The sequence below is a fragment of the Priapulus caudatus genome, unplaced genomic scaffold (genome assembly GCF_000485595.1).
Source record: "Priapulus caudatus unplaced genomic scaffold, Priapulus_caudatus-5.0.1 Scaffold31, whole genome shotgun sequence".
Lineage (NCBI taxonomy): Eukaryota > Metazoa > Priapulida > Priapulimorpha > Priapulimorphida > Priapulidae > Priapulus > Priapulus caudatus.
The window spans coordinates 35,989-50,053 of record NW_014577092.1 but is presented as its reverse complement, the minus strand read 5'-3'; the positions used below and the strand labels follow the sequence as shown (position 1 = coordinate 50,053).

At 40.7% G+C, this 14,065-nt stretch overlaps 1 protein-coding gene across 8 annotated transcripts in view; it reads right to left on the bottom strand.

Moving 5' to 3' along the window:
• LOC106816345 (1-phosphatidylinositol 4,5-bisphosphate phosphodiesterase delta-4-like) overlaps window positions 1-14,065 on the bottom strand; it is a 41,299-nt gene that overhangs the window by 6,614 nt on the left and 20,620 nt on the right. For 7 of the 8 annotated variants that reach the window (XM_014820976.1, XM_014820934.1, XM_014820968.1 and 4 more), the window contains 15 exons: window positions 10,287-10,448; window positions 9,713-9,959; window positions 9,216-9,345; window positions 8,876-8,974; window positions 8,150-8,242; window positions 7,709-7,799; window positions 6,888-7,005; window positions 6,374-6,459; window positions 6,084-6,204; window positions 5,256-5,424; window positions 4,926-5,054; window positions 4,649-4,742; window positions 4,338-4,517; window positions 3,873-4,048; window positions 866-1,001 (listed from right to left, as the gene is read on the bottom strand). In XM_014820976.1, the coding sequence (XP_014676462.1) occupies window positions 866-1,001; window positions 3,873-4,048; window positions 4,338-4,517; window positions 4,649-4,742; window positions 4,926-5,054; window positions 5,256-5,424; window positions 6,084-6,204; window positions 6,374-6,459; window positions 6,888-7,005; window positions 7,709-7,799; window positions 8,150-8,242; window positions 8,876-8,974; window positions 9,216-9,345; window positions 9,713-9,959; window positions 10,287-10,404 (1,987 nt within the window). In that variant the 5' untranslated portion in view covers window positions 10,405-10,448. The remainder of the gene's footprint in view (window positions 1-865; window positions 1,002-3,872; window positions 4,049-4,337; window positions 4,518-4,648; window positions 4,743-4,925; window positions 5,055-5,255; window positions 5,425-6,083; window positions 6,205-6,373; window positions 6,460-6,887; window positions 7,006-7,708; window positions 7,800-8,149; window positions 8,243-8,875; window positions 8,975-9,215; window positions 9,346-9,712; window positions 9,960-10,286; window positions 10,449-14,065) is intronic. The other variant, XM_014820960.1, reaches the window with a different exon arrangement.

Below are 14,065 nucleotides of genomic sequence, written 5' to 3'. Positions count from 1 at the left end.
AACGAAAAATCCTCGCAAATATCCTAGCTCTTAACATTACGAGAGCCCAGACCCTCTCGTAACTTTAATATTAAGTTGAAAATAACACATTTACACTACGAATTACAATTATAGTGATATTATATATTTGATAATAATGAATAAAATGCGTTTTTGTTGAAAAACACGTCAAAATCATTAGAATTTGTCTTGTTGTGCAGAATAAATTCATGACCACGTAATTTTTCATCAAATATTATTTATATGTGGTTAGCCATCATAATATGCATAAATTACTGTGATGTACAATAAATGTGTATGAATTTGAATTTTGTGATCGCTTCTCATCCAATCAGCAGCCTTGTGACATGAAATTATGAAGTTCATGTTATCGTAAGTTTTCACTTAAGTAAGTTTAGTTTAAGTTGGTTTCTGGCAACGCTATTAAAATTAACCTTAACATTAACATTAGACGTCACTTAAAATTAATCGTAACTTTACGAAGTTTCTGACAACGGGCCCCTGGTAATTGTGAATAGATGTCCCTGAGAATGTAGCTATATTAAGTAGCTATACTGACACGGTGTGCTGTTCTGGTAGGGTAGTAAAAACTCCAGACAGGTGAAACATGTCATGGTTATACCTAGTCACAATACACAAAGATTATATAACACGTATGACAATATATAAGTCTATTATACATAATTATCGACACTTACTCTATCTTCTTAAACAATTACATCCTAAATAATTCACTCCCTATTAGACCTTCGCTCTTGTAATGAACTCAGGCATTCTCTAGCATAATTACTATGTAGGATTATTTTACAGAATCATTCATCCACGTGATTTGTTCTTTCAGCAAGTGATTTACGCGGGTCCTTACCATTGTCCATAATAATTTTGGTTTTTACTTTCTGGTTATCAGGTGGGACTCCATGAACAGAAACCACCACATAGGGATCAATCACTTCCCCCTTCATTGATCCACCAGGCTTCGGTAGGCGCTGTCCACTTATGATCTATAACAATCGTAAGAATGTCTCCACTATCATAGCCATATCGAACCTAAGATTGATATATTTTATATATTTAAATAACGTGAGTATATAAAACATAAATTATAACAAAGAGAAAGGAACTGGTGAGTAATAGTTCTACATTACTGAGGAATTATATGTAACGACTCATAACGACGGTCATACTCATAACGGTCATACTCTACTGAGTACTGACACCATAGCGAACCCAGTACCAGAGATGCCAACATATATTTGAAGCAATCTGTAGTTTCTGGCAATCAAATTAGTAGTTCGAAAGGGGGGGATTATTAATTTTACACGCACGCACGCACGCACGCACGCACGCACGCACACACACACACACACACACACGTTCTAAATTGTAGTACATACGCTGCCACGCACATGAAACATTGTATTACGGCTAGTGATGGGAATCGGCTGGAATTTCATAATCGATTATCGGTTTCCCTTAACCGATCGATAATCGATTATAATCGGATAATCGGTTAATAATAGCTAGATTTAATTTAATCTTACTTTGTATATACAATTATACATAGCATTCAATATTATCATGTTTTATGATCATGTATTAACTCTGTGAAGGTTGCTGTATGTATATCAATGTCTGTTCCTATACAGTATTTAATCAATTTAAAAAGAAATGGTTTAATGCCTTTATTAAAACATTAAAAGTTTTAAACAAACATGATCAAGACTTGTTCTTTATTATAGTAAGTAAGTTGTTTGTGTTCTAATAGTGTAGGCTGCAATCAGACAGGACCTATGTTAACAGTGATTCATGAAGGTGTCCTCTGGACTACACACTGATGCACTTCTACTTCGCTACCAATACATGTCCATGTTGCGATTTAGTAATTTTTAAATTTTTTTTTTTTTTTTTTGTATTTTGATAATCGATTTTTGTTTTCATAATCGATTATCGAATTTGAGACTATAATCGATCGATTTTCGATTATAATCGATCATCGGGACATCACTAATTACGGCTAGCGCAAATAGTGGAGTGTCTGCCTGTACGAGCGAGGAGGATCGATTGTTTATACGCGAAGTCTCTTGCGGCTGGGGTCCAGGGCCCGCGTAAGGGCCCTGGAAGCTCAGGGGGTTTGAGAAAGCGGCCCACGAGGCACGTGTGTATGGCTGTGTACATCCATTGACGCTGCGTACGTGCCTGCTGGCAGGGGTGGCATTAGCCGCGTTCACACGTAGCAAGAAATCCGGTATTTAGCGTTCACACGAGGCAAAATGCGCGGTTCAAGAAATACGGTATCTAAACAGATCCGGTATTTGATGTAAATAGGCGGCTTCCCAGACCCCAAATAATTTGCCGTGCTTGAGAAATACCGGATCTCTTGGACCGCGCATTTCCTCGTGTGAACGCTAAATACCAGATTTCTAAAGCCGCGTATTTTATAGACTACTGGTCCGCGCTCGACAGTTCCAGTGTAACGCGAGTGGAACTGTCGAGCGCAGACCAGTCTACGTATTTTATCGGCAGTTGGTCGCATTGCATTGTTTATTTCGCATTGTTCGCTTGATTGTTTAAAGCAGCTCGCAGCTCGCAAATACCGTATTTCTGGAGCCGCGATCAGCGTGTGAACGCTCGGCTGCGTATTTGTCTCAGATTCGGTATTTCGCAAATACCGTATTTCATAAATACGAGGTCTCGTGTGAACAAGGCTATTGATTGAAGTACGGGGGGGGAGGGGGGCACGATTGTTTCAGCGTGGTACTAATCACTACTTAAATGTAGAGGGTTGGCATTGCTGGACTATGAGAGAGCGACAGCAAAACTCTTTCGGGGAATTGACGAAAAAGCTACAATCGGGAATGACACACGAGTGTGCCGGCAGGGAAAAATATACGTGTGAATTTCATTAGGATTTTCCATGGATTACTGTTCTATAATCCTATGGGTCGTTGGTCCTATGGGTCTACGTAGGCACGCCCGCAGGCACACCCGCTCACATGCACGCACGCGCACACATGCACGCGCGCAGGCACACCGGCACACCGGCACACACAGGCACGCACGCACGCACGCACGCACGCACGCGTGCAGGCACACACGCAAGCACGCCCGCAGGCACACCAGCACGCACACACGCTTGCGCGCAGGCACACACGCAAGCACGCGCACAGGCACACACGTATATACGCGCGGGCGGCGGCGCGCGCTTGATTGAATGCAATACAGTACAGTACACACATGCATGCTTAAATGGTAAACACTTGACAGTCACACCGTACCATGAATTCTACCGCGCCGTGGAACTAGCTGCCGCTAGCGGCAGAGGCCTAGGCATCGCAGCGCAGCAACGCCGAGCGAGAGCAGCAAGGCGCGGGACCGACCTGGACAATCGATTTCCAGGGCGACTTTTTCTTTTGGGGTGGCCCCCCCCCCCCGATATCATGTTTTCGGGGGCTCTTTTTGGCATTTCGAAGGCGAAATTGCCTGCCGCCCCCGTGTATTTTTTCCCCTGCGTATTATAGACTGACAAACCAAAAATAATTTTTTTTTTCCCGATCACAGTGAAATTCGTAGTTTGATACAAACTGGTCGTAGTGGTGCAAAGGAATAGAAATTTGTATAAAATACGGATAAATCGTAGTGGTTGGCATCTCTGCAGTACCCATGCCCCCTCCTGAGTCCCCCCCAACTCAGAGGTTTTCTATGTAAAGTTGCATGCTAGCTGCTACCTATTGACATGTCCATAAAAAAATATCCTCACCACAACCTGAAACTGGATCTGAAACGAATCTGAAATGAAAACGTTTACTGGTGAATTTCATAATCAAATAGCAACATTCCCTGACTTTGGGAACTTGTGGCAATATGCTACTCACTTTGATAGTCAGAAGTTTAGGTTTGCAACCATAGGTCTCCGGTTTGTTTGGGTTAAATGTAGACCGAGCATCTTGCAGTGCAGCTGGCTTTAGAAGGTAGCCACATTTGCCATTATCCTGGAATTTTCCCTTGTACAGCTGCATCTGCTTCCCTGCTGTCTGATAGTTCAACGCAACTGCAACGGAAATGTTTTTGTGCCCTGTATATGTAAAGGGTGTCTGCCTGATGCCTTTTATTGCACGACTCCTGTAGTTTTCACTCTATTAAACAATCTTCTAAAACATCACTAGCATCTTAGATGCTTTTCACACATTCCTCTACGGCATTTCCATATTCTAGTGAACATGTGTGTAAGTTAATTTGGTAACTGTTGCTATAATTATACATGCACTTTTGTGTAAAAATGTACATTTTACTGAGTATGGAGTAGACGTCTGATATGATATGTTCATAGATCACATTACCAATCTGACAGCCAACATTCCACATATCAATAGGGCTGTAGTTGCTGGAATCAGTGCGCAGGCCATTTGGGTAGATACGGCTCAGGAACAACTTGTTGTGTTCAACATATGATGCGGGCTCTGTGCTGATCAGCTTCTCTGCTTTCTTCTCCACAAACGATGACATTTCATAACATTTGCCTGTCATCAGAACATTTATGAATTACTTAGCTTGTTTGTCTTTTCATTAACACTAAGAACATTCAATGCTATCACATTATCCTAGCTTCAGAATGCAAATACATTGACTCAGTTATAATATACGAACTTACATTTTGCCTTAGCCAGTTCGAAGTTGCTGAAATGCACACTCTTTAGTAACACTCGATCAGACAACTCCTTTGCTAACTTTACCTTCTTGCCTGTCTGGAAGCAGAAAATAATGTGAAATTGTATCATCTCTACATTTACATAAATATATCACAGAAACACATTGTAAACACAATGTAACACATGAGTGAGGCAATAATTCGGCCAACTTTAGCCTCATACACTTTTATAAAGAACAGCCAAGCAAAACTTACACAGCCCCATAATATACATCCCTACCTTTCCTACCTTCTTCGTGAGCTCTTTTGTGATTATCTCATCCACAATCTCAGCTGCCTCGTCCTCGTCACTAACTTCATCCTCATCCACAACGTTAGGATCAGGATATGGGGGTGGTAGCCGCTTTCCCTGCAGTAACATGAGCTCTAGATGCAGGCCATGGAGAAACAAGTGGCCCACAAAGATCAGGAGGGGAAATGACAGTTCAGGCTGTTACAAGAAGTATATTCTGCTTACTATGCAAGCTAGAGGATGGTCCTGTAATTCTATATGGTAACCGTATACAGATATTGAGGTTGGTGATCTTTGAAGAATTACAATCTCTCCTACCTTTACCACAATCTTGCCCCTGAGCTTTTCCGGGGAAGGCATTTCTGTGACAGTGTCATCTAGGTCGATGTACCACAGAGTGCTACCAAGAATGTCTTTTAGGTGGGAGGCAACCATCTTCTGCTGCTCCACAGAGCAGTGGTTCTCCATGGACAGAATCACTGGGTAGCTAAATCAGAAGCACATGCACTTGACCCACACTGTACAGGAAGTAATCTAAGTTCAGTGTTCTGTAACTCTGAATATCCCCATATACCTTGGTTGGCGATTTGGAGGGACCAGTCACTTAGAAGACAGAAACGTAAGATATTCCATACATTGGTTTTGTCATGTGTTAGATTCTACGCCTTTGGAGTTTTGGTGAAAGGTTTGTTACTGAGGAGTTGTTAGGTGTGTATTTGTTTTATCCTTGCATTTTGCATCCGTATTATGCATCCACAGTTTCTGGTGTTCCACCACCAGCTACCATGTTGCTTTCATGTTAGGCAATAAAGTGTTCCTCTGTGAAAGATTTCGTATTAACGTGTGTTCGTAAAACTGGCATACGGCCCCAATGCATGACATGCACCAATTAATGCAGCAGAGACAAACCTGTGCTGTGTTGAAGACACATCATATACTACAGGGCACTGTGGCTGCAAGTGCAAGTGCAAGTGCCTATGACCACTATATGGTGCTTTAAGGCATTAAGGTAAATGGGTGAGTAGTTGAAATGCCATAAAACTGATGATATACATGACACTGACTCTGTTTATGTGCTTCACCACATCATAAACATTATCCAACCTGCTGTGCACGGTCATATTCTATGTGAAGCTCAACACTCACTCTGATGTCTTGAAAGCATACTCCATGCAGGCTGTGAGTGCATCCTTGAACAATATCTTTGATGTTAGAGTGTGTCCATGGAATATTATAGGTTCACCATTATTCCCATCCCAAAGGTCCACTACAATCAGAGTATAGCATAACATATACAACAAATACAATACAATAATATATAACCCCACAAGTTTTCAATTAGTCTTAAAGATGCCAACAGAATCCAACCGGTGTAATATAAATCTAGTAATGATTTAATTAAATATTTTAAAATATTGTAATTAAATGATACCCACTTTCTACACATCTGCAGCCTTTTTGAAGTGCTCTCTTGTAAGCCTCAATACTACTGGGTCCTCGCAACTGATCCTCCATTAAATAGCTGCAACATGTTTTAAATTGTCACAGTATACAATTGAACAACAGACATTATATCAGGCAAGAAACTGCTTTATTAATAAAATATATTAAAACACATCACCTAAATATTATTACAATTATATTTATATTATTAATTATTATTACTATATTTTTATTACTAAATAATTATATGATAAGTATAAAGAATCTAAACTGTAGTTGCAGTCTAATAAGCTAAAGTGAACTTCTGCTCATTCATGCTGTGGTGACCATGTTTAACTAATCTGCTACATCTAACTCGTGATATATAGTAGTATATTAACATGTTCAAATGTGTACATATGTATAACTATATAATATATATAGAAAGCCTCTTAGTTAATGTTAAATATGTAATGGTAAATGAATAAGTTAAAACAAAGGCAATATATACATATACATAATACACACGTGTTATGTGACGAGTCAATGAAGTAGTGTGTTATTGGTCGGGTCATGTCCTGGTAGATTTGATTGCACCTTAGATTGAAGATGTCCTGTTCTGCACCAAGCAGCAGCTGACGAAGCCCTGCAAAGATAAACCATTAGATACCACGGCATGCAGAATTTTCTATTGTAACCAGTTGTGAACATGTAAATGCACATTTTCTTATTCCTTCATGTCAGAAAATGTTTCACTGTAATGTACTTTGGTTTATACTGTTCTTTATATTTAAGTGGCCAAACTGCCGCATATATTGATTGTTTTTGTACATGCACTGGGCGGCCATTAAAAGGTCCAGGAACATGGCAGACATCTGTTCACGTGGGCGTGATATACAGAGAGGACTCGACTCCTTATAAAAGATATGTTTGTATTAACAAGACTTCTCTGTCTTTGATATTCACAGATTCACAGATTCTCTTCTGACTCTAGGTCTCCTCAGAGAACCTCTACTGTCAGCTCTCGACAATTTTTCCATGTTTTTAAATGAAAAGATTCACAGTTTTCACTGGCGGGTGCTGCCACATACAAGGCTCTCTTCTTGGCACCGTTTCCACACTCTATCTCGTTTTGCTGAGTACTAAGCAGAGAAGCAGTGTGTACCATTTTTCAAGTCTTTGGTATGACCCGGCCGGGATGCGAACCCACGACCTTCCACATGCGAGGCGAGCACTCTACTAATTAAGCCATCGCAGTGGTTGCATGATCACAGGATATGAAACATAAAAGCAGGAAAAATCGACTGATGCAAAAAATGATCAGTCGGTTAGCAACTGATAGGTTATACCTTCCCCGGAGAGGACATCGACCTCCTTGTTTTCCTGTAATGGTTCATACTTCTGTATCATAGCTCTGCATTCATCAACACTGACATCGGCCTGGACAAAAACGTTTGTACATGAACTCACACCACATATTTTTCTACATTCTCTACTGACTGTCCCTCGCTCTCGCTGCTACATCATTATATGCTTTGTATGCTACATCACCCTTCATTTTCCCCTCATTACTTCTTTTTTCAGCCTTTCCATTTACCTTGGCCCCCTTCCCCCCCTCTCCCTCCTTTTTCTCTCTTTTTCATTCAAGCTCTTTCTATATTCTGAGATTACTCAATGTTTATCTCGTTTTCTATTCACTTCAATTCCTTCCTCTTCTCATTCTATCTCTCTGCATCTGTTTCATTTATTTTTAAGCCCTGACTTGACTGCCCGTGCTTAATTTTCCCTACCTTCTGTGCCTTTTTAAGAAATTCCTGTAATTCCTCTGGATCCATAAAATCATCATCGTCATCTTTGGTAAATTCTTGAAAGATCTTGTCAATCTAAAGGACAGTAAAAAATTCCTTCTCTCATTCCTTATTACATAGACACCGTCGCATAAATGAACTCCCAATATATGCATACTGTATTGAGCATTGTCACATTCATTCATGTATCCACAATTTGCAATTCCCTACCAAACTAAGGTCAATAATATATGATAACAGTGGTGCTCAATTTCTCATGTATATGCTGAGAGCAATGCTGTACGTGTAGATAGTGATGCTCCAAATTTGCTAATATATGCGTAAACAAGTAAACAAGTAAACAAGAATGTAGGAAGTTATATAAACACTGGGCAGATTACAGATGTAGGCGATAATACAAATAATGCTACTTCTAGATAGCAGGTAGAAACATGTAGTGCAACATAACAGTGCATACTGCATTGCTTATCAGTCGTAAATCATGCAGTAAACACAAAATCGTAATCATGCAGGGACTACTTCTTTACTTGTGCAAATTAAACTCAAACACACTTCGTCTAAATTTGATGACACTGCTGGTTGCCACTCTGACATATTTCAATCTACTTGATTCATTAGACATATAAAAGCGTTTCATCTGCATTTTGAAATTGAAAAGATTCTTACTAGAAGCAACATATCACCGTATTATATAACATTTATACATACTTCAGGTCTATGCCGGAGCAATGTATAGAAACGAACAAATTCTTCTGGATCTAGGGCATCCTCTTCTTTCTTGTTTTTTTGCTTCTTCACATCGGCTTTCTGAAACCAACCACCAATAATCAAACACAAACCACAACACCCAATGCATGGAGGGAATTTCAGATAAAAATCCTAATAATGTATATTTTTACTTACTTGGTCCCCCGATGGGACATAAGGCCATAAATGTCTATTATACACTTGTTAAACTATAACTTGTTATAGTATATAATAAAATAATACGTTATGGTAAACTATAAGTTAACAATAACTTGTTAAAGAAAGGTAAAATATGTTGTACATTGAAGATATTCTTCGCATGATGGCGATCCATGTTGATGTTCATCTGACCGAGCACATTCATGACCTCCTCAAAGTTGAGAACACCGTCTCTGTTGGCATCCGACGCTAGAAAATGATTCTTTACCCATCTAAATGCAACTGTCAAGAAACCTAGCAGTACTGGTCATAGTTTAAAAAACCCTCATGTAATGTTCTTCTACCTGGAATATGGAGAGACTCGTGAAATAGATTTACAACTATTTAGATGTAAGGCAGTTTCAAGTCTATACACACAATGATAAATTAAAACTAAAATTTCCTGTTTATATCCAAAACCACAGAGCCTCTGTTGCCCGCATCAGTGTTAACTAGTAGCGAGTCATTAGTAGGAATAGATGGAGAAGTGTTGGCGGTGGTGGTGGCAACCGTGGCAGCAGTAACAGTGGAGGGTCCAGTAGTACTAGTCGTAGCAGTAAATAATATTCAGTAGTACTAGTGCACATGGGCAAAGGATACTTGAAGTGACGTCGACGCAGAGCTGAGTACTTCTGTCGTTTGACGAGCGTGTTGAGAACTGTTAGCCAGCACGAGCGGTCCTCCTCGGAGTCCGCAATCAGGTCCAGCGTGTCATGTTTTTCTCCCAGCACCAGTGAAAAGCAGTGTGCTTCTTCCAGCGGCTCATGATAGCTGGCTCGCTTCTGCGCTGCCTGGAACACGTCTGTGTTCCATCCTGAGCGGATCTCCTTGATTTCGGCGAGGTCAACTGAGATGCGAGATAGACAACGATGCATATTCTATCGAACGGCTTCTTAATTCTATCAGCCATGAAGCCCATAATAACAACGGATTTTACTTTCTATGGCATGAACAAAGAGAAAATACATTCTGAAAGCACATGGCAGATTTGTAATTATTTTGATAGATATGAATAGTTTCATTTTGGTGAGCATCATAATAGCATCATGATGATTTATATAGAGATTTTCAAGTATCCTTTCTAAAAATGCCCTTTTGAACACTATATGCACATACTCAATGACTCTATTAATTAAGGTAGTCACACCACAAGCTATCTATCATTCATACTTACAATAGGAATTTCCTCGCTTAATCCACTTCTTAGAGTCACATTGGCGGATTCCCATGAGATCAGGTGTAAGCTCAAAATGACGAGAGTACTGTTTGCCTGCGCCTCGAACCTTAACCATGTGCAGGCCTTTAGTAAGGTGTGCGACATCCTCCTTGAGATTATCTGCAAGTGAAGCGGTCTATTAGAAACAGCATCATGAGCCAGAAGGTACCGTAACTGGCAAGTTGCATAACGGAATGCACTGACACCAGCTAGTACAACAGATGACACTGTAACAAGCACATAGCACAACAGAGTACCATGATACTACCAGGTAGTGCATCAGAGGGCACTATGATCACTGGCAGCGAGATCAAGTCTGCTCCTTCCATGCTCATGCTACAGCGCACGCATGCACGCACGCACGCACACACACACGTTATATAAATATATATATATATATATATAGTGTATACATGTGTGTGTGCTGTAGCATGAGTGTGGTGGGGCGCAGAGGTGATCTCGTCGCCAGTGACTACGACTGGAGGGTAGCACAACAAGGGGCAGTACAACTGCCAGCTAGCACACCATGCTGAAGACACTGCAACTGGCAGCTAACACAACAGACGACACTACACAGCAGATAAAACAGATGACACTGTGACTAGCAGTTACCACAATTGTGATGCTTTTACTTAATTATCATCAGTTTTTTTCAGATCTGCAGAATTCTTTGCAATGTTCACTGATATGACTGTTGATTTAACATTTACTGGTATTATTGTAGATTCTACCACTGACCCTTTACTAATTTTTGCCTATAGGGCCTATAAAGAGCAAGCACACCTTTTACTTTGAATGTATTGCGTACATATCAACAAAAATAATAAATTTCTGAAAATGCATTTATTTACACTCATAAGGTATGATGAACTTCTCTGGAAGGTTATTCCAAAAAACACATTGTTATTAGGGGCAGCTTTGAAGGGGGACTAATGAAGATTATGGGAATTAAATTTGCAGCCGAAATTCAACGCTTGGTGGCATCACTAATATTCAAAATCTCTATGTAATGATATGTTATATCATAGCAAAACGAGATTTTCTATTGGCACAAGAATAATTATGAAATACCCACAATAAATGTCCCCACAGCTAGCTAGGGGGACATGCCACGCACTGCCAAACCACTTTATCAATTCATTCGTCTGGTCCTAAACTACTATAGACTTGTTCTGTATGCAATACACACAGCTGGATAAATATTACAAATATAACTAATGCTATATCCAGTTAGTGTTTTGAGATTCCAAGATATTCCAAAAATAGAATATCCAAATATGGAATATGGTATATTCAAATATGGAAGATATTCTAAAGTTTCACTTCATTATGTATGAGACACCAACTCTGAAAATATGCCATCGAATCCACTGGGACTCATTTCAAACATTGGTTCTACTTTTCAATGACACTTGGAACCCCCTAATACCTATACAATATGAATAGAAAGATGGAAACATACATCCATAGTCCATATACACATTATATCTTGCCCAGCACACAGCCATCTTTTGCTAACAATGATATATCTCTATATATACTGTATTACTGTGTCTCGGCCTTGGCGATGTGCTAACTCACGATATTACAGCCTGCATCCCATGATGCCAGAGGGCATGCCGACCGGAAGCCAAGGGCTCGAATTCCCAATCCCAGACTGGCTAACTTGAGTGATGGAAGCAGGCTGTGCACACTTGCACTCCAGCCATTTTATGTCTCAGTGTTTGAACTTTTAATAACAAGTGCCGCAGAGCGGCAGCGCTCAACTCACGTGTACTGTAGCCAGGTATTCTTCTGATAAACTCACTGGCAACCGAATCAAGTGCGCCCGCCCTCCTGCCACCGCGTTCGCGCTCAGAGCATATATATCTAGGATATACTACTAATACAGATCTAAAATCTATGATAGGCTATACCTACTGGTAGTAAAGTAGTAAAGATACAGCTGTGTAACTTTAATGACTTCGCTATATTAACATGTTATCAAGGATATGAAATCATGCGCGAGCGTCAGGTAGGCGGTGCGTCGAGCAGTGTCGGGTTAGGGGCGGAGGGCGTGAAGGAAGGACGAAGGGAGGGCGAGGGAGGGTGGCGGCCGACGGGGCTCTAATAGCAAAAGCAGTTCAGTCCTGCTTACAGTCAGACAAATCCATGTTTAACCCTCCTCGTTGAGGGTCAAAATTATCCGAACACATTACTCTTCGCCATGTCAGCCGGAAAAAGTAATTTCATGTCCTTTCAATAAAAGCCAGTAAAATGGTAGGTCACGCGTGAAACAAAAAAGTTTTTCAACGCTCCGTCAGACCATGTCCTCAGAAAATGTCTAAATCTGCCAGTGCCCCAGTTGACCTGTTGACCTCCAAATTTCAGGACAGTGATTGCTGTTCCTACCATGATTGCTATACACCACTATCACGAGCCTACGGTCGAAGCCGTTTAGATTTGTGCTGCAATCTGCATTTCCTGCGCCTATACCCTTAAGTATTACGGAGGGAATGTATTCCGCACTTCATTTACACCTCTTGACTTTGAACCTTGACCTTTTGATCCCGCCCAGCTTCGAGCATTCCAATCGTGTTTCGGATTACCCCCCCCCCCCCACGCCCCAATATCGTGCCGCGTCGCAGCGTTAAGATTTGATGCCAACTGTTGACGGACGCACGCGACGCACGCCGACAATCAATGCCCCAATATCTACAAAGCTGGCATCCGCTATGTCAGATGAGCTAATAAGATCTGGGTTAATTCCCTCGAGTCAGGCACCTCACTACATCAGGAATAGACGTCCCTACAAGAAAAGGAACTACGAAATCTGCTGTTTACCAGTGGTTGAGAGGGGGGGGGGTGAACACATGGACACAAATTCAATCCACTCCTACCACACGGGAAACCTCAAAAAGTGATGCTTACATGACACTAGTAGGCGTGCTCACACACAAGAAAAACCGCGATGGAAATACCGCAGATAATTGTGTCGTTGCTTCACACAGGCGAAATATCGGTCGCTAATCGCCGAGCGGGATAATTCTATTAAATCGACTGCGCAATGCTCACTGCCGGAATGATGCTCATGGTGATTTGCTCACTGCTCACGTCGCTTGGAATTGATGAGGATAGAAAGAATACCGGCACACGCAAATAATCGCAGCTAATTCCAAATAATCCGAGTCAAAAGTGCCGATTTGGACGCGCGATGCTGATCGCGCAATTGATTAGTGGAGATTATTGCTTCTCACACTTGTAATAATCTCGTATTTCGATCGCAATGCAAAAACCGGGATTTGCCATCCCGCTAATTCACGCCAGTGTGAACGCGCCTACTAACTCATTGTGTTAATCTACGTTTTGCAGTTTGCATGTGAAAATCAAAGGAATGAACTTTATATAAACATTTATATATAATGTAAATGTATACGAATAGGCTCTTGATACAGATAAAAAGCCATGATGTATACTGTATTAGTTCGTAATGTAAATGACAGCAGTTACACTACTCAATTACGAGATTGCATGGTCTGGTTATTACATTATTCAGTATAGAATCTCATGCATAAATATTAGTGTGCCACGTATAATACCTGTAAATTCACAATAATAGTAGACTAAATTATCATATCATCCTTCTTAAAACAGCCCACTGCCCCTAATTTTCTGCATGCAATTTCCTTCATTTTTTCAGCAATTAATTTATAGATCCACCCATGTAAAGTCATTATCCCCAGCCCTGGGTATACATA